This window comes from Carcharodon carcharias, chromosome X (assembly GCF_017639515.1).
Source record: "Carcharodon carcharias isolate sCarCar2 chromosome X, sCarCar2.pri, whole genome shotgun sequence".
Classification (NCBI taxonomy): Eukaryota; Metazoa; Chordata; class Chondrichthyes; order Lamniformes; family Lamnidae; genus Carcharodon; species Carcharodon carcharias.
In genome coordinates this window covers 25,523,672-25,543,752 of record NC_054507.1, presented here as the reverse complement: position 1 = coordinate 25,543,752, position 20,081 = coordinate 25,523,672, and the positions used below count along the sequence as shown (strand labels likewise).

General features: G+C 41.0%; 1 protein-coding gene across 1 annotated transcript in view; it reads left to right on the top strand.

Annotated features, from left to right (window-relative positions):
* LOC121273309 (interleukin-23 subunit alpha-like) overlaps window positions 1-18,094 on the top strand; it is a 28,014-nt gene extending 9,920 nt beyond the window's left edge. Inside the window, exons 2-4 of the mRNA XM_041180422.1 lie at window positions 13,426-13,527; window positions 16,030-16,182; window positions 17,385-18,094. Of these exons, the coding sequence (XP_041036356.1) occupies window positions 13,426-13,527; window positions 16,030-16,182; window positions 17,385-17,600 (471 nt within the window). The 3' untranslated portion in view covers window positions 17,601-18,094. The remainder of the gene's footprint in view (window positions 1-13,425; window positions 13,528-16,029; window positions 16,183-17,384) is intronic.
* The last annotated feature ends 1,987 nt before the right edge of the window (window positions 18,095-20,081 follow it).

The window sequence follows — 20,081 nt, the reverse complement described above, 5'->3', positions numbered from 1 at the left end:
TTCATGGGTCAAGCATTTCATTTGCTTGTTTTGATATCTTAGCTGCTACATTTTCCTATTTAACACTCACAGCACTTCAAAATAATTCAATGTATGTGAACACATTGAGATATTTCTGAGAGGTGTGATAAGATGTTATTTAATAACAAGTCTTACCTTCTTTTGGCAAGGAAACTGAAGTGACCTAATGAACAACCATTCATGCCCTACAGCACTTAGCAAAAAATAAGCACAGCAAGACAAGTTCCGACTCAGAGGAATTTGTCACAAAGAGAAGCAGCAGCTACAAAATATTTTCATGACATGACTCTTCTCACACCTGGTGCAGAGTCACTGGTAATGATAATGCCTGGACCATTTCCCTATTACATTCGGAAAAGTCGCGGAAATAATTGAGACTCGTGTGCTAATGAGTGAATTGTGGAATCACCCTGTGGAGGTGTGATGCAAGCTTGGAAGAACTGTCAGATGGTGGGAATTGCTTGTTGATTTGTAACATTTTAACTTTGATTTTTCTTTTTATAATTCTTTCCTCCTGCATTGACATTGAACAATTGTGACATCAGACTTGGGTTCAAAAGGTTGTGGTAAATATGTAATAAAAATTATCAGGGGCTTTAATAAGGTAAATTGGGAAAACAAACTATCCCCATTGGTCGGTGAGTCAGTAACGAGAGAGCATAGGTTAAGATCATCACCAAAAGAACAAAGGGAGAGGTTAGGGGATTTGTTTTAGATGATGAAAATTTTTAGGGTGTGGAAAGCCCATCCAGAAACAGTGAAGGCAGCAAAATCTATAGTAGGTTTTAAAAGGGAAGTGGATAAATATTTGTTAAAATCTTTTAAAAAAATTATTTTAATTGAGTGGTGATACAACTAACTGACTTGTTAAGCCCATTGCAAAGGGCAGTTAAGTATCAACTATGGTGTGGGGATTGTAAGCCCAAATCAGGTAAGGCTGGTGGTTTTTTTCCCTAAGGAACATTAGTGACGCAGTTGGGTTTTTAAACAGCAATTCAACAGCTTCATAGTTACTTTTCTGTTTTTGTTCAGGTTTTTAAATTCTTAATTCAAAACCTCAAACTGCCATGGGAAGATTTGACCTTATGTTCTGAATGGATTATTAGTCCAAGCTTTGCATTGCTATAATAAAAGCAAAATACCATGGATGCTGGAAACTTGAAATAAAAACAGAAAGTGCTGGAAAAACTCAGCAGGTCTGGCAGTATCTGTGGAGAGAGAAACAGAGTTAACGTTTCAAGATGAATATGACTCTTCTTCAGAACTTCAGCTTTAGATTACTAGCCCAGTAAGGTAATCACTATGTTACTAATCTCTTGAGGGAGAGGTTCTAACATAATTTAAATGGGAATTGGATATGTATTTGAAGGTAGTATTAATGAATAGGTGGAATTGGATTAGAGTAGACAGATTCAGCTGAAAAGCTAGCACGGGAAAAGCCTGATGGGCAGAAGTACCTCCTTCATGTAATCACTAGGATTCTAGGCTCCAGCTTTCTTCCACTAGCTTAATAGTTTCTCCACAAAGCAAAATCAAAGTTGTGCATTTCTTCATACACAGGCCCCACTAGTTCTAGCTTTTCCTTTTAGATTGTGAGTGGGGGAAATTATTCTCTCCTGTTTGGATCCCCTCAGATACCAGGGGCTTGATTTTCAATCCAGGGTCATGAACCTGACGCCTAGATAATTTCCAGGTCCCAACCATTGGTCACGCAACACAATCCCCAAATGTAAATTCCCTCATTGGACTGGTGGCAAGCTCAGTGTCTAATTAGCGATGCCGAGTTCTGCAAGGAAGCAGGAGCAGGGCACTATCCTTAAAGGCAGATGACAGCCATGACAGGGCTTGCTGATGTCTTGTAAAAGACAGGAGGTGGCACATTGGAGGGCCAGCAGTTTCACCATTCCCAAAAATAGCCCAAACAGCCAACTGAAAAATACTGCCAGGACAAAATCCCTAGTGGCGAAAATTTTTCATCATAAAAAAGAACTTAATAGTTCCCTGAATTGAACCTGGCAGCTGTACACTAATGTGCAACAGACTGTTCAGCTTTACAGATCTGCAATTTGAAAATCACTTTCTGGCCTTCCCCAGCCCATTGACAAGCTCAAGGAGCTTAATAGGCCAGTATGTTAGAAGCGAGCGGGTTCCCAACTTCTCACTCCCCGCCACCCCCTTCACTTTCAAAATTCCAGCGCATCCTGGAGCTGTTGGAACACCAACATGCCATCCGGGAGTACTATTTTCAAAGTCCATCTAAATCAATCTCAGCTCCATGGGCAATTAAAAATATCAGTCTAGTGCTTTCACTGTCTTTGGGAATTTTCATGCAAAATCACAGTACAAGAGCAGCAAATTGGACGACATATGACAAGTAGAGATTTATGGGATTTGTCCTGAGAAGGACAAGAAACTGTATCCTAAGTTCACAGTAACTGGGCTAGTTCCTAACTTTTTATTAGTTCATTGGATGTGCACATCACTGGCTAGGCCAACACTTGTTGCCCATTGCTAATTGCCCTTGAGAAGGTGATGATGAGCCGCCTTCTTGAACTGCTGCAGTCCATGTGGTGTATGTACTGTGGCATGGGACAGAAAATCACATTAATTATGTCATTTGGAAAATTGTGCATTTAGTCTTTACGTCAGAGAAAATAATTTCAGATTCCCTGTTGAGAGGTTAGTGCAATGGGGAATGAGCTCACTCACCAGCATGGACTCTTTATTGTATTGTTGAAATTTATTTCCGGTTAAATCAGACTCAGCAACCACTTCCTCAAAAAAACTGACCATGAATCTTTGGTCAAATGCAGTCCTTGTCTACCTCCTTATGTCCTTAAGTGTGTAGGAACTAGGAACCAACACATAGTTAAAACTTCAAAATTTTTGTGATTGAAGGAGAGGGTGCAGAATCAGGAGGAATTTCCAGCTAATCAGAAAAGTTATATTTCTCTCCCCAATGACTTCTGTTAGAAAGTGAGGTGTGTGCGTGTGTGTCACATGAGGACAGGATTGAACTCATTTGTGATGCCTCTTACCATTGAATATTTTGCTTAGGTGCCGTGTTTCAGATGAGACATTAAACCAAAGTCCTGTCTGCCCCCTCAGGTGAACGTAAAAGATCCAATGACACAATTTTGAAGAAGAGCTGGAGAGTTCTCCCTGGTGTCCTGAAACCAATATTTGTCGCTCAACCAACATTACTACAAACTGATTATTTTGCCATCATTTCATTGCTGTTCATGGGAACTTTCTATGTGCAAATCATCTGCCACGTTTTTTACATTACAACAGTGTCTACACTTCAAAAATACTTCATTGGCTGTAAAACGCTTTAGGATGTCCTGAGGTCATGAAAGGCACTATAGAAGTGCAAGTCTCTCTTTACTACTACTACATATTTAATATAGTATAAGGTCCCAAGATGCTTCACAGAAGGGTAATCAGCCAAAATTTGACACAAGTCATATAAGGAGTAATTAGGATGAGTGACCAAAAGCTTGGTCACAGAAGGAAGTTTTGAGGAGGTTCTTCAGGGAGGAGAGGGAGCTGTGGAGAGGTTTAGAGAGGGAATTCCAGAACTAAGCTTCCAGGCAACTGAAGGCATAGCTGCCAATGTATTGGGTTAAAGGTGTGGGTGATACACAATCGAGAATTGGAGGAACGCAAAGTCCGTTGAGGGTTGTATGCATCGATGTGTGTAATATTATATGTTCCTTGCCTCTCGTACTGTAAACTACCAGGTGTAACATCTCTATGGGCCAACACAGATGAGACAGCCTTTTGGTCATAACACTCAGAGAAACGATCTTACAATAGAGTTTGAACATGAGATCTGCTCTAATTAAAAACTGTCAGGTTACCAAGTATAATTTTCAGAAGTTATAAATGATAAATTAAGTCCTGAAGCAAGTTACCCATGTTGTGTGGGTTGTCCAGCAAGGATATTGAACATCTATAGAGAAAGCAACATAATACTATTCCTGTATTTCATGTTATTCGGCTTACTAAACGTTCTCCGTTCCACAGCACAGTTGGGTTTCAGGTTGACAGAAACCATGTTGTCATAGATTGAACATCAGCAGATAGAAGGAGAGAGAAATGGGAGAGAAAATAAGAGAGAGAACAAAGAAAGAAAAATAAAAGGATTAAGAGAGAACAGTAGGAGAGGAAGAAAAAGGAGCAGCAAAAAGGGAAAGAATCAGAAATGAGTAAAAGGGATGGAAAAAGATAGAGAGAAAAGAGACAGAATGAATGAAAAGGGTAAGAGAAAGAGAGAGAAATAGTTAGAAAACCTTTTATTTTAACTCACTGGCAAAGTGAAGATTCGTATGAAAGAGCAACTGATGTGAGCTAGCACATGTTCATATAAACACATAGTAAAGTTATCAATCTCTGTATCTTAAAAAACTGATTTACTCATTCAGTGTCCACTCATATGCACATTTTAGTTATGGATTTGAGCCTACAATTTCTCTCTCCTTTTTTTATTGACAATTTTTGGGCCATTCTCTCCTTTCTCCTTCCCTTCCCGTTGCCCAGTCGTGGCACCTTTCATTTCTCCCCTTTTGAATACTTTGCACCTCCTCCCCACCCAACTCGTCACTACTCTTCAGCCTTCCTACACTCCTGCCACCATCCCAGACTTGGCTCACTCTTTGATAAAGCTACAACTTCCCACTGTGTCTCAACATTCGCCAAAGGGCCCATCAAGACACTCATCACTGCCTCTTTACAAGCAGCAATCTGAACTGCCCCACCCTACTCTCTTGCTAACCTGTCTGCCCAGCATGTCTATTTAGAGGGACACTGTCTTCCTGATATAAGTGGCTGGCAAAATTAATTTTGACTGGAGACTGAGAAGAGGTTTGGCCAGCAGAGTTTGTTCAAAGAATGCACAGGTTGGCAATGGAATTACAACACTGCAGCACGAATGTCCAACCCGCTCCCTTTGAGCAAGGCTGTTTGATGGGAGTATGGGATTGATGAGTTTATCCTTGTGTTATTTCTGTCTCTTCCATATGAAGATATAATTTACCTCACTGATGAAGGACAGAAGGAACCAACTTGCATATAGATAACACCCTTCACATCTGCAGGATGTCCCAAAGTGCTTCACGGCCAATTAATGCTTTTAAAGCATGGTCGCTGTTGACAAACATGGCAGCCAATTTGTACACAGCAAGATTCTATGAACAGCAAATGAGATGAATGAGCGGTTAATCTATTTTACTTCTGTTGTTTCAAGGAGGAATGTTGGCAGTGAACTCTGCAGAAACTCTCTGAGCTTCATTTAGTTCTAGAGGAACCCTTGAACTACTAATTGGTGGAGAAATCAGAACTAGAACAGCCACATGCCATTTTAATACAAATATTGTCATTCACACACAGGGTTAATTTTGATTTGGGGCAATAGTGTATAACAGGCAATATCAGATCAGTTTCCTATCAGGAGATCCCTCCTGATTTTCATTTGCCTTGACAGTGTGGCAATATTTTTAGGTGATCCCCCATGCACAATGTTTGAAAATTGATAAAAATAAATATTTTTTAGAACTAAAGAGCAAGACAAACACACTTAGAGCAAAGTGCTCGCTACAATGAATCATTCCCCATCTATCCCAGACATCTGCTTCACAACCCATGTCTTAGGTTGTCAGCATTTCACAAGGATCAACAACTTTTGTCACTGACATTAGATGATGTCAGTATTAACCATTCAGATAATTTGGAGCCAGTCAGAACGAGATATTTTAAAAGGTGGGACTAGAGTCAGCCTTCCCATTGTGTATTGTGTACAAAATTGAGATAGAAACATTTAAAATAAGGGATTGGTTCCTGAGAGTTTCAATAACAAGCATGTTTGCTTCTGAAGACATTTTATATAACTAATAAGCTGCTAAGGTGCAGCTTCGAGAAACTGTTTTTTCCAATAAACACATTTTCTGAGATAGACTTGGATGCTGTCTTCTGTGAAGAGTTATTTTCTTTAGTATTGATTGCAACTGTTTTTGAGATAAGGTAGATGTATGGTGTGAATGCATTGATTGATTTAATTTGATAATTCTTGTCATTGTACTTTTCTGACACGTGTCATTCAGGTTTAATCAAATAATGCAAAGGTATTTTTATTTGATGTATAAAGTATACAACAGAGTGCTTGACACATCTCTCGGAAGATTATCTTTGTTTCTTCCATCCTCTTTAGTTTTTTCCCTTGTTAGTAGTCTTCACATTGCATATGTTAATGGGGGTCTCCACAGAGGCCCCATTGTAACCAGGACAAAGGGAAAGAGGTTGTATGGCAGTTACAGGCAACGATAAGTGTATCACCTAAATGTATTAGTATTCCTGAGATCAAAGGTGGTGAGATTTAAGCCAACAACCCAGATACAGTTATTAGTGTGTAACGTGGATTCAGCCAGAGCAGAGGATGAGAAGAACAGGCAATACCTCTCCAGAATAAAGTTCATCACTCTGCATCCCAGAAGTTAACAATGTCCAAAAGGAGGCAATTCAACTGCTCAGCTCATAAGGGCAAGATTGTATAAGTTCTGGAAAATTGCTAACTACCAGCACATAGTCTATTGGATAAATTAGAGTCTGGCTATGTAATGCTGTTAACCTGTTAGCTATCTAGGAAGCCAAACCCTAAATTAGTCTCAAATAAAAGCAAAATATTGTGAATGCTGGAGATCTGAAATAAAAACAGAATGCTGGAAAAATTCAGCAGGTCTGGCAGCATCTGTGGAGGGAGAAAGAAAGTAAACATTTTGAGTCCAACATGACTCTTCTTCAGAACTGAAGAGAGGGTGGGCTTTATGCTGTTGAAAAAGGGGGAGGGAGATCAGGTGGAACAAAAGGGAAGGTAGCAGTAAAGAAATAAAGCATTGGTCCAGAGCAGGTGTCAATAGCAGAATAAAGGTCAGCTCTGTTTCTGTCTGAAAGCAAAAATATGAAAACAAGATAAAAATTACCACTTGGGGGGAAAGCAAAATTAAAATGGAGGACAGAGGTCATGGTCTGAAGTTGTTGAACTTAATGTTGAGTCCAGAAGGCTGTAAAGTGCCTATTCGGAAGATGAGTTGCTGTTCCTCCTGCTTTCGTTGGGCTTCACTGGAGCATTGTAGTAGGCCAAGGACAGAATTGTGAGCATGAGAGCAAGATGGTGAATTGAAATGGAAAATGACTGGAAGATCGGGGTTATGCTTGCGGACTGAGCAAAGGTATTCCGCAAAGCGGTTACCCAGTCTGTGTTCAGTCTTCCCAATGTAGAGAAGACCACATTGTGAACAGTGAATACAGTAGATAAAATTGAAAGAAGTGTAAGTGAATTGCTGCTTCACCTGGAATGGAGTGTTTGGGGCCTTGAACGGTGAGGAGAGAGGAGATAAAGGTTCAGGTGTTACACATCCTGCGATTGCATGGGGAAGGTGCTGTGGGAAGGGGATGAGGTGTTGGGGGTGATAGAGATGTGGACTAGGGTGTCACAGAGGGAACAGTCCCTGACAGGGGAGGGGGAGAAGGTGTGTTTGGTGGCGGCATCATGCTGGATGTGGCAGAAATGGCGGAGAATGATCCTTTGAATACAGAGGCTGGTAGGGTGGAAAGTGAGGACAAGGGGAACTTGATTGTGGTTCTGGGAGGGAGGAGAATTAATTAAGTTAATCTCCCAAACCTTAAATTAACCTGCCAAGTTATATCTATCTCAGGTACTGACCTCAAAGTAATTTGATGATAATCAATCCATTTAATGTTGAATCACTGAACTACATTTAAAACCTCTATAGTTCATTTTGTTAGTTAACCCTGTCTCAACTATATTTATTGACAGCAGCTTACATTCTCAATGTTTAAGTTTAATTTTTGCTAATCATGATTATGAATTTAACAAACAATTGTCAATGCAATGACTTGTCATCTGTCTTCTCTTTCCATGCTTTGGCTAGAAAGGGTTAATTAATTCACTCAGCTTGTGATTATCCTAATTTGTACATAATTGCTACAGTAATGGTTAATTCCACCCATGCTGGGTGGTATAGGAATGTTTGTTGAGTCAAACCTTGGTACCATTCACTCTGAGGCATTGACTGGCCTGTAAACCTCAGACCTTAGCGAGGAATTAAGGTGAAAGGGTTAAGAATTTGCTGGTTCCTTGACACATATTTATCAGGTTGCCAACTGCAACATTCCTACAGCCTGCAATATAAAGGTTCATCATAACCTCCTTGCTTTTATACTGTAAGGGCAGTATTTTATGCTCTCCCCCGTGGTGAGTTTGGAGGTGGGGAGGTCATTTAATTAGGTGGAATGATGGCAGGTGGGGCAATTAATGCCTAATTAAGGGCCTTTTCCCACCACTGCTGGTATTAGCCCAGCGGCAGGCCGGCCTGTCGCCACACAGGGAGCACAACATGCAAACCTGTGTGGGTTGCTTGTGGTCTCCTGGGGGGAGGGGGTATCTCATTCAAAGCCACCCAGTGCCTGATCAAGGGACCTGGCCTGGAGGCCTGCTGAGAGCCCTTGCTGCAGACCCTCATTTTCTCCCTTCCCTGTGACCGCCCCCCCCACACCACAAAACCCTTCCCACTGTCACTTATCTCTGGCCTGGGTCACTTCGTGATCCTGGGTCTCCGGTGGATGTTGCTCCAGCAGCAGCAGCCACTGCCTCCCCAGTGGCACTGCTTTGCAAAAGAACTGCCAACCTTGATTGGCCAGCAGCTCTTGATGGGCTGGATTCCCTCCTTCCTGATCCTGTGGAAGGCCTGCCATTGGCCTATTAATGGCCTGTTTGGCTCATAATTCAGTAGGCCTTCCCTAAAGAAGGCAACACAGTTCTCTTGCTGGCTCTCCAGCCAGTAGCCAAGATCCACCATCACCTCCATAAAATTCCTCCATACATCTCTATTTATTAAGCTCAGAATCCAGTATGCACTCTCAACCTGCCCTGCCACCTTCAGTGATTTGTGCACATATACCCCCAGGTCCTCTGCTCCTGCAACCCCTTTGGATTAGAATTACATCCTTTATTTTATATTTCCTTGCCTTGTTCTTCCTACCAAAATGTATCACTTCACACTTCTCCGTTAAATTTCATCTGCCTCAGATCTGCCCATTCCACCAACCTGTGTCCTCTTGAAGTCAATCACTATCCTCCTCATAGTTCACAATGCTGCCAAGTTTTGTGTCAGCTGCAGATTTTGAAATTGTTCCCTGCACATCCAAGTCTAGGTCATTAATACAAGAAAAGCAGTTGTCCTAATATGGAGATAAAAGCAAAATACTGCAGATGCTGAAAATCTGAAACAAAAACAGAAAATATTGGAAAAACTCAGCAGGTCTGACAGCATCTGTGGAGAGAGAAAAGCAAAGTTAACGTTTTGAGTCCATATGACTCTTCTGAAGAAACGTTAACTTTGTTTTTCTCTCTCCACAGATGCTGTCAGACCTGATGAGTTTTTCTAGCATTTTCTGTTTTTGTCCTAATATGGACCCCTGGAGAAGCCCTCCCTCCAGTCCAAAAATTAATCGTTCATCACTATTCTGTTTTCTATCACTCAGCTAACATTTCTATCTACTGTCCCTTTTATTCTATGGGATTCATTGCTGACAAGGCTGTTATGAGGCACTTTATCAAACACTTTTTGGAAGTCCATATACCCCTCATCAACCCTCTGTTACTTCATCCAAAAGCTCAATCAAGTTAGTTAAACAGATCTGTCCTTAACATATCCGTGCTGGATCTTCTTAATTAATCCATATTTGTCCAAACGACTTTGTCCTGGATTATGGTTTTTAAAATCTTTCCCACCACCAAGGTTAAACTGACTGGTCCATTTGGACCCGAGGATTCCCGAGTGGAAACTTATTTGTGTTTGAAAAGCGAGCCTGGTGTATTCAGGTGGGTGGTGGACATTCGACAGGTAATCGGGTTGAGGTATTGTATTTGCATAGAATCACGTTCTTCCCCTCTCTTCAGTCTTAAGTGGGAAACCCCGCTGTAACACTGAGCCCTATATAAAGGCATGGCTTGATGTGCCCTGTAGCCGATTGTGCTTGACAATCTGCTGTGGCTCAGCGTTTAACTGTGTGTGACATTCTCAGTAAACGATGAAGAGATGTGGCGAGTTGCTGGCGCTCATCTTGCTGCTCACTGTGCCCATGATAACTGGCTCAGTCCCGGACCACCTGTCTGGCTGGACATCCTGTCGAATTCTTTCCAGGAATCTCACTTCCAAGACTTTTAACTACACGCATAGACCGGTGAGTTACGGCAAAGTTTATTATTTAAAAACCTCTCTCCCAGTTTAAAGTTTTATCGACAAACAATTATAACAATAATCCAAGGGGAAAATAACTTTTAAACTATATAAAAGCGTTTTTCACATTGGGTTGCTCCAAATAAAATACCTACATGATAATAAATATTAGAAAACTAAGTGTTATTAAAAAAAAGTCTACACTGTATTTTAAAACGTTGAATTGCCTGGGACAGACTCAATCTATAAAGGCGATTAAATCTTGGGAATAATTGATTCAGTACAACTTATGTCTTTAGTTTGTTTGCAGTAATTTATTTTAGAGCGAATATTAACGAAGTTGGACACACATGAGAGATTCCCGGTTGAAATGTTTTGAAAATATATAAAACTAACATCAAAATAAAAGCAGATCGGGGTTGTCAGTGCAGTTTGAAGAAAATGAGAAAGGTCAGAGGCATAGAGATTCTCAAATGTTTAAAATACTGATATGTGTGAGGAGTCGATAGTCGTTAACGAGCGCCGCTCGCACTCAGCATGGAGCTGAGGCTGAGATTCCCTGTGGTCTACACCTTTATCCAGGAGGAGGGGGCGAAGGAGATTCGAACTTAAATATTGCTGAAAAGAGAGACATGTTTCCGAAGCAGTTCATCTTGCACTCATCAGGACAAGGCAAGAATGCCAAATTTCAAACCATCCCAATCAGCATCTTTTGCTCCTGTAGTATTAATTGTTGCGATGTTTGAAATTTGACATTCTTGCCTTTGTCTTGATGAGTGCAAGACCAAAAGCTTCGGCAACATGTCTCTCTTTTCAATGATATTCTTATAATAAATACAAAATAAACAGGATTATTAATGGGAGGATTGGGAAATAAACAGTTTCTTATATAGGTGATAACTAAGATTCAAAATAATTTATATCTTCGGAAATATTTTCCAGCAAACACAGACCCTGACTGTCTTTGTATCCAATTTCAGCTATAATTATAACCGTAACTTTTAGTAATGTGTAATATAATAATTTATATATGAAACCTACAGATTAATATAAAACTACAGATTAACAGATTTGAAAATAAATATTAAATACTAGGGCAAACAATTTCAAATTTTAATTCTTAAATCTTCAAATGATGACTCCCATGGATAAGTAGGGCAGTAGTATGTTACTGAGTCGTAGACACAGCAGGAAGCGCCCAGATTCCCTCAACAACCTGTGTTGAGTTAGCTGGTGTCAGATGTTGCGGTACCCACCTCCAGTCAGTATAGGAAGGGCTCAGGTCCTCTGCGTCAACTCTTGAACTATCAGCAGAGCTCAACCGAACATTTTAATTAAAGGTCATGTTTCTTCAAAAACATATGGTTCAGAATTAACGTATCCCCGCGTACCATCACACTGTTAATTCCCAATATATGGAAACCTTTGGTATGGGGAGGGAAACTTGAATATATTTTAGTTATCTATGCGAGTTAGCAGATTAGGCAGCATTTATGGAGAGAAAAACAGAGTTAACGTTTCAGGTCGATGGCATTTCATCATCGTTATCCCTGATGCTGCCTGACCTGCTAAGTATTTCCAGCCTTTTCATTTTTTTAAATTTCCTTTCACGTCACCTTGACTCAAGTTAAGATTAATGAGAAACGGAATTCCATTAATTGATGCCCGCAGGATTCAAAGTCGTCTCCTCACCTAACTTTTTTTTATTCTTTCACGGGATGTGGGCGTCGCTGGCTATTGCCCATTCTAATTGCCCTTGAGAAGCTGGTGGTGTGCTGCTTCTTTGTTCATCACTATTCTGTTTTCTGTCACTCAGCTAACTTTGTATCCATGCTGCCACTGTCTCTTTTATTCTATGGGATTCATTGCTGACAAATGCTGAGGCCTTCTGGAAGTCTATGTACCCCTCATCAACCCTCTCTTACTTCATCCAAAAGCTCAATCAAGTTAGTTAAACAGATTTTTCCTTAACATAAACATTAACTGCAGGGGTGCTGAGGGAAATTGGCCAATGGTAGGTAGCACTGCCGATTTTGGTGAAAATTTCTAGTACTACTGGTAAAAAAGGCACCTCTGCACTTGTACTGCCACCAGTTCTCATGAAGGATTTTGGTTAAAAAGGTACATTCGACACAGTAGCTGTCGTCCGACCCCGCCCACGCCTTCACGCCGACTAGGATTGGTGGTTGTGGTGGCCAATTTATAGCGGGGGCTGTGCAAACTATTACTAGTGCACAGTTTAATAGTTTAAGATCCAGTTCCGTTCTGTCCCCCGAGTCCTGTGACCGCTAACAGGCGGTATGCTCTCGGTCATGCCGGGGGATGAACTTAGCACAGTAACATAATGCAGTCGAACTCCCAGCCGTAAATACATGGGCCAGAAATTCACAGAGATGTTAACGTCTTTTTTTAAAACTTTTTCAATTTCACAATTCAATTGTGAAAGGCTTATTTCCTCAATTGTAAACTGACGAACCTATTATCATCCAGGAGAATGTAGAAATAAAATAAACTGCAAAGTTTGTACAGAAGGTGCAGGTAAATTGTTAGGGTAGAATCTGTTGCATCAAAATGTATTTACGCAATAAGAAATGAAATAGCAAATGATTGCAATTATATATATATATATATGTAAATATATGGCTTTTGAATTCCACCTCGTATTCTATTGGCCTCTGGCAGGAGCTGACGGACAAGTAACTACATGGTCGTAGACTGGCATGGCATTTAAACCCTTGCTGTGCCATGACTGATCAAGTGGGACCCGTTCCTCAATTTCCACATCGTTCGATTTCCCTTAATCGGATGGAGGATGGAACTGGCCTGCACGGCAAGGTTCCAGGTTCAAGCCCTGGCATGTACTAAGTTCTGCTGGGATGGTGTTAGGGGGATGCTACAATTGGGATCGGGAGAAAAAATTAGTCAGAGTAACGTGGCGCTTGTATGAAGAGGTTATTATTATTGAAGCTTTAAAACTGTTGATAGATTTAATGGCAATGAGTAATGAGGGCATCAGGACAGTGAAGCATTGCGTAAAGTGTCTACTAATGGCAAACAATGAAAAGTTAGGATAATATGACAATGTACAATTAATGATAATATTAAAGCTATTGATATGATGATCTTACCATGATTTTCTCAACAGGAGCATTGCCCGAGCAATCTTAAACTGAATGACAGTGAGGACATCCCACGCATAGAAATCAATGACAACTGTGATCCCATCACACTTAGGACAGTTCCAGAGGTAAGCATTAGCTGGCCACGTAAGGCAGTGTAATGGTTATGCTGCTGGACTAATAATCCAGCAAAATGTGCCATCAAATTCTACTGTTGCAGTTTGAGAACCTGATTTTTTTTTTAAAGCTGATATCAGTAAAAGTGACATGAAGCTGTTGGATTGTTGTTAAAACCCAACTGGTTCACTAATGTGCTTTAGGGAAGGAAACCTGCGTCCTTACCAGTCCCACACCAAAGTGATTGACCTTTAACTGCTCTCTAAAGTGGCCGAGCACGTCTCTCAGTTGTATGAAGGCAATTAGGGGTGGACATAAATGCCAGCTTTGCCAGTGATGCCAAAATCCAGAGAAGAATTTATTTTAAAACTACTGTGTTCTGAATGGTGATGAGATATCCCTACTTGTTTGATGGCTAATTCCATTGTTTCACTTTCTGAGTTAACTGCACTTTGTCCCTTGATTTATCCTTGATTTAAAGAAAACAACAATATTAACAATTTACTCTCTGTAAGTACTTTATTTCTATCCCCCAAATTAATCTTCGCACTGGTTGGCACTCCTCCTCCTGAGTATGACCAAGCCCACAGAGCTCCTGGAGACAGTTAATGCTGTTTCTTGGTTGACACAACAGAAGGAAAGGATTCTACTTCAATCCGGCAAGATTTCATTCTCCTCCCCTCCCTTTCTCCAGTGCTCTCAACCCTCTTCCTTTGTTGTGTAAATTACTTGCCCTGAAACTCAGTACTGAACTCTCAGCCTTTGAGCGATATTCCTCGATTTTGCTGACCTTCACCATTTCTCAATCTAGCCTCCAGAGAAGCTCTGCATGGAGATTTGAGTTTAACGTCCAAGGGGGAAAAACTGACAAGGCCAGCCCTGCCCCAGCAGAAATGACTCTACTGCTACTCTGCAGATAATTCCATTGTATTGAGCCATACAGACTAAAACTCCCAGTTTCTATTCTCGGTCTAACTCCCCTCTCAAATGGTTTAGATAGCCACATAAATGTATCAAACTGCTACCATCAGTTCAAGGAGAAGACCCACAACCACCTTCTCAGGATGACCAGGGATGGGCAATAAATTCCAGCATTGCCAGCGATGCCCACATCCCAAGAACAAATGTCAAAGTCATTTGGCAGAATGCCTCATCGCCAGAACTTTCCAACAAGCACCAAGATGTAGCTTGGCTGGTGGTGAGAAAGGCCCACCCCATCAGATCCTTCCTACATGCCAAGAGTCTCACCCCCCTCTGCATGTTGCCCTCGAGGTGGCTGTGGTGGGGACGAGACCGTTGTTCACCTCCTTGTGGATTGTGCCTTTGCAAAGAAGGTCTGTAGAGAGATGCAGTGGTTTCTGTCGAGATTCAACCCGAGCAGTTCTGTGACACAGGACTCTGTGCTTTACGGGCTGTTCCCAGGGACACAAACCAAGACAAACATCAACTGCAGCTGGAGGATCATCAACTCGGTGAAAGACGCTCTTTGGTCTGCCCGAAACTTGTTGGTCTTTCAGTGCAAAGAGTTGTCCCCGACTGAGTGTTGCAGACTGGCACATTCCAAAGTCCAGGACTACATGCTGAGGCACCAAAGCTTGGGGTAGCCGCCACAAAGGCATAATGGGGAAGGGTCGCTATCTAAGACCTTTCTGCCACAGTGCACCAAGGGGCTGGAACTGTTGAGAGCCCCTCGGGCTGTACAGCTCAAAATGAATGTCTGCATTGAATACTAATTGTATTATAAATGTATTGAAGCACCTCAGAGTGCAACATGATGTATGTTGATAACTCAATACCATTGTCTGATTGTCTGTATTGACCATATTGAAATGATTGTAATATTCATTGATTGTATTAATGCACCTTGTGATATATGTTGTAAAAGTTGAATCTGATTATACTTATGTGATTGTGATTTTGAAATGGTTTGGAATGTTCTTCCAGATATTTTATGAATAAAGTATATTTTTCAAAAAAAAAAACAAAATTTTAAAAATCTCAACCAGGGTAGTGGCAGGGGTGCTACAACTTGCCTCAGTGCATTTGGGCTACGAAGAGAAATCTCACCTTGGGCTTTCCAATCCTCATTGCTATCATAAGAACCTACTGGAAAGTGCTTGGACGCATGTTGAATGAAGACAAGATTGGGCGTGGCTATGATGTTCACAGTCAAATAGCCTCCCAATATTCACTGCCAAGCCTCACGCACAAAATGTAGTCACTTGGGTGAGCTGTCAGCGGATTTATGGTGCCCGTGAAAATGAACCCCAGCATGATTAAGATCATTAAGGAAAAAAGATCCTTACAGCTTCATGATGCCCAGAGACCTTTCCATCCATCCATGTCATCCTGGTGCTACCGACCTATCAGAGGGCAGCATGATGGGTGCCAGTCATGGAAAGGTCCATGGACCAAACGAGGGACTTGATTAGAAATGTATATTGTCAATGAGACAGGCATACAACACAAATAGTGGTATCACTTAAAGTATCTTTGCCCTTTGATTCTTTTAGACGTGCCTTAAGAAGATTAAGGAAGGCCTTTCGTATTACCACAATCAGTTCAGCCAACTGGGAAACGTGAAAGAGTCAAAATACAACAGTGACATTCGGAAATTTTCACATAATCTTTCAAAAATTATCCTGGATCTCCTCAAGTCAATTAAGGTAATATTAATTTCTATAAATTAGAAGGTTGGAGATATAAGTGATATATAATGTGGGCGTAGTCGCATATAAAGTTTAAAGGGACCGCCCACTGAAAAATAAACCTGCCACGCACAGCAACAACATATTAAAGGAAATATTGCTGGAGGGGCCGGGTGTTTTTTTTTTGAAGGGGGATGTGATGATGGCGGGCTTGAAAGAGATGGGGAACAGTAGCTCAAGAGAGGGAACATTTGGAGATACATTTGGAGAGTGTATGTTAGACATCTTGGTGAGTTGAAAGCTAATAATCAAACTCCTTCGTATCTTCGAGCTTTCAAAGGCTTTCTTAGGCTTTCTAATATAAACAGGATGACTTTAAAATGTTGTGAGAAGAAAGCATAACTTGCCCTCTGCTTTTAGTGCCTGATTGTTCTGTATGAAAAAGGCTTGTGTAAGAAAAAAAATGACAGCAATGAAGTCAGCCGTTAATGATTAAGGTCTAATGGTTGGTGTAATAAACATAGGTAGGGGATCCATTAACTATTGTATAGAAAGATAAAGGTTAATAAAGTCTATTCTTCATTCAGAGAGGTTAAGAGCAGTTGGGTCAGAAAGTCTTATTTAAGGGAAATAGCTTTGGAGTGGATAACTGCAACTGTTCACATGAATAGGCCATTTTCAAAGGGTTTGGGAATGGATATGTCATGAGTTCTTATCTGTAACATGTAGCTTTAATGTAGGCAAAATGTGGTGTATGAAGAAACCTGGTTTTCAACTGATCTTTGGAGAGATTGAAAGATACAGAAACTGAAAGCCACAATCATGTCTAGTTAAGCCTCTCACTCAAACTTGATATCAATAAATTCTGTTCCATATATTCCATAATCAAGTGTCTCATACTTACTTAAAATGTGTTGCTAAAAGGAACCATTTCAGTGTCAATGCTTTTGAATTAATTTTTATACTGTGACCTCCACACACTGCCCAAACTGAGAACCCTTCAATCTGACAGAGAGAAGATACTTCATCCCTTCAACCTGGACTAGATTTATACCCAGATACCAGAGTTGAAAGGGTTGCTTCCAGCTTCCAGTTGGCTAAATCATTAATGACAGTTACTGTGTGATATAATTCCAATTATGCAAGATATTGTGTTGGCTGTGCTACATGTACAATTTTTTTTGCTGTCTTGTCAATGCTCAGTACTTTTTATGTTTTAGAGCTCAGACAGCAGTGCAGACGACAGGACCACAGATAATGTGGCTGCAGACAACAGGCCCATAAAGACACACCAGATCAGGGATTGGGAACTGAACTGTACATTGTTTCGAACTCTTGAGAGATTTCAATCCTTCTCATCACTGGTGGCCCGTGTCTTTGGACATCCTTCAGGAAACCCATCGGAGCACCATAACACAGGAGACTGTGAGGTGTAGTTCAGGGGGCTGTTGGGCAAGGCACAAAATGCAATCCAGAAAACTGTTGTACCAAATTATCTTTGGAAGCACCAATTAAAAAAGACGATGTCCAGTTTGTGTAAAACACTGTGGTCCACTTCACAACAAAATGCTTTAAAGTGGCAGCCATCTGGATTTCCTAAACATCATTTAACTCTGCAGATCATTTATTAGACGAGCACAAGAGTGTAATGGTTAAATTACTGGACTATCTAATCCAGTAGACCATAAATTCAAATTTCACCGTGGTAGTTTGAGAATCTGAATTCAGCTTTAAAAACACCTGGAAATAAAAAGCAATCAGTAAGGATGTGAAGGCATTGGAGAGAGTACAGAGGAGATTCAAGATCCTAAGGGGGTATGGACAAAATAAATAGTGAGAAACTATTCCCACTCAAGAGAACATTAAGAACTAGAGGGCACAGACTTAAAATAATTGGCAAAAGGAGTAAATGTGATGTGAGGAAAAAAATTTTTGCCCAGAGAGTGGTTGGAGTCTGGAACAAACTTCCTGAGAGGGTGGTGGAGGCAGGTTCAAAAAAGGATTTGGATTGCTATCTGAAAAGAGAGAATGTGCAAGTTTACGGAAATAAGGCAGGGGTGTGGGACTATGTGGAATGCTCTTTCAGGAAGCCAGTGCAGACTCAATGGGCTGAATGGTCTCCTTCTGCACTGTAAAGATACTGTGATACTGTGAAGTGACTATGAAGCTGTTGGATTAATGTAAAAACCCAACTGGTTCACTAATGTCCTTTAAAGAAGGAAACATTCTGGCCCATATGAGACTCCAGTCCACACCCACTGCCATTGTGGTCTAACAAGCCATTCCATTCAAGAACCACCTTCTCAAGGCAACTAGGGAATAGGGAATAAATGCTGACCCTGCCAGTGACACTCAGATCCTGTGAACGGAAAAAAAATCAACTGCGTGTGTCAAGCCGGGTATTTTTTTTTTAGGAAGACACTTTTTTATTAGTCTTTACACTTCAAAGGATATGTTGGAAGTGGGTGGGGTATGGGGTTTGGGAGCAGGGATGAGATAGCTTAGGTGATGTGAAGGAAATCCAGATCCAGGAACATTGTCCTTAATATCTAACTTGATCCCACAATTCCAGAGCTTAATGTTTTTGTGAGGCTGTTTTCTGAAGCAGTTTTGAACCCTGGCTGGACAAAATGAAACATCCCTTCTTAAAGTGGTATTACACCAACACCAATGACCATCACAACAGTCTGATAGATTTTATATTTCTAAATTAATGATATTTCTACCCTTATTCTGGAATAATTCTGATTGATGACCATGTCAGATAATTATTTTTGTCCTCATTGTTTTCTAACCCCGCACTTCCCAAACCCCTTTAAATTCACAGAATCACAGAATCACACAGTGCAGAAGAGGCCCTTCGGCCCATCGAGTCCACACCGACACGTGAAAAACATCTGACCTACCTACCTAATCCCATTTACCAGCACCTGGCCCATAGCCTTGAATGTTATGACATGCCAAGTGCTCATCCAGGTACTTTTTAAAGGATGTGAGGCAACCCGCCTCCACCACCCTCCCAGGCAATGCATTCCAGACTGTCACCACCCTCTGGGTAAAAAAGTTTTCCTCACATCCCCCCTAAACCTCCTGCCCCTCACCTTGAACTTATGTCCCCTCGTGACTGACCCTTCAACTAAGGGGAACAGCTGCTCCCTATCCACCCTGTCCATGCCCCTCATAATCTTGTACACCTCGATCAGGTCGCCCCTCAGTCTTCTCTGCTCCAATGAAAACAACCCAAATCTATCCAACCTCTCTTCATAACTTAAATGTTTCAGCCCAGGCAACATCCTGGTGAATCTCCTCTGCACCCCCTCCAGTGCAATGTGGTGGCCAGAACTACGCACAGTACTCTAGCTGTGGCCTCACCAAGGTTCTATACAACTCCAACATGACCTCCCTACTTTTGTAATCGATGTCTTGATTTATAAAGGCAAGTGTTACACATGCCTTTCTCACCACCCCACTAACATGCCCCTCCGCCTTCAGAGATCTATGGACACACACGCCAAGGTCCCTTTGTTCCTCAGAACTTCCTAGTGTCATGCTGTTCATTGAATACTTCTTTGTCAAATTACTCCTTCCAAAATTACTAGTTTGATGTTGGAAGGTAATTGATCAAAGGGTTTTTTTTTAGTCTGAAAGAAATTCTCCTTTGACTTCTGGGAATGTGACACTTCCTCATGCTTTGTTCTCACAGCCACAAGGCCTGTGCATTTTTACTTTCTTCATTTAGATCCTTTAACATATGAAGTTGATCAATTTAACATATAGCAGAAATAACAGTATTTTTAACTATTTGGTACAAAATTTGCATTTATGTATTTATACTATTTAATAACTATTTATTTCAAACTTTTATCCTGCTTGTGCTTATGTTCCATTAGTAGACTTTAGGGCTATAACTGTAATGT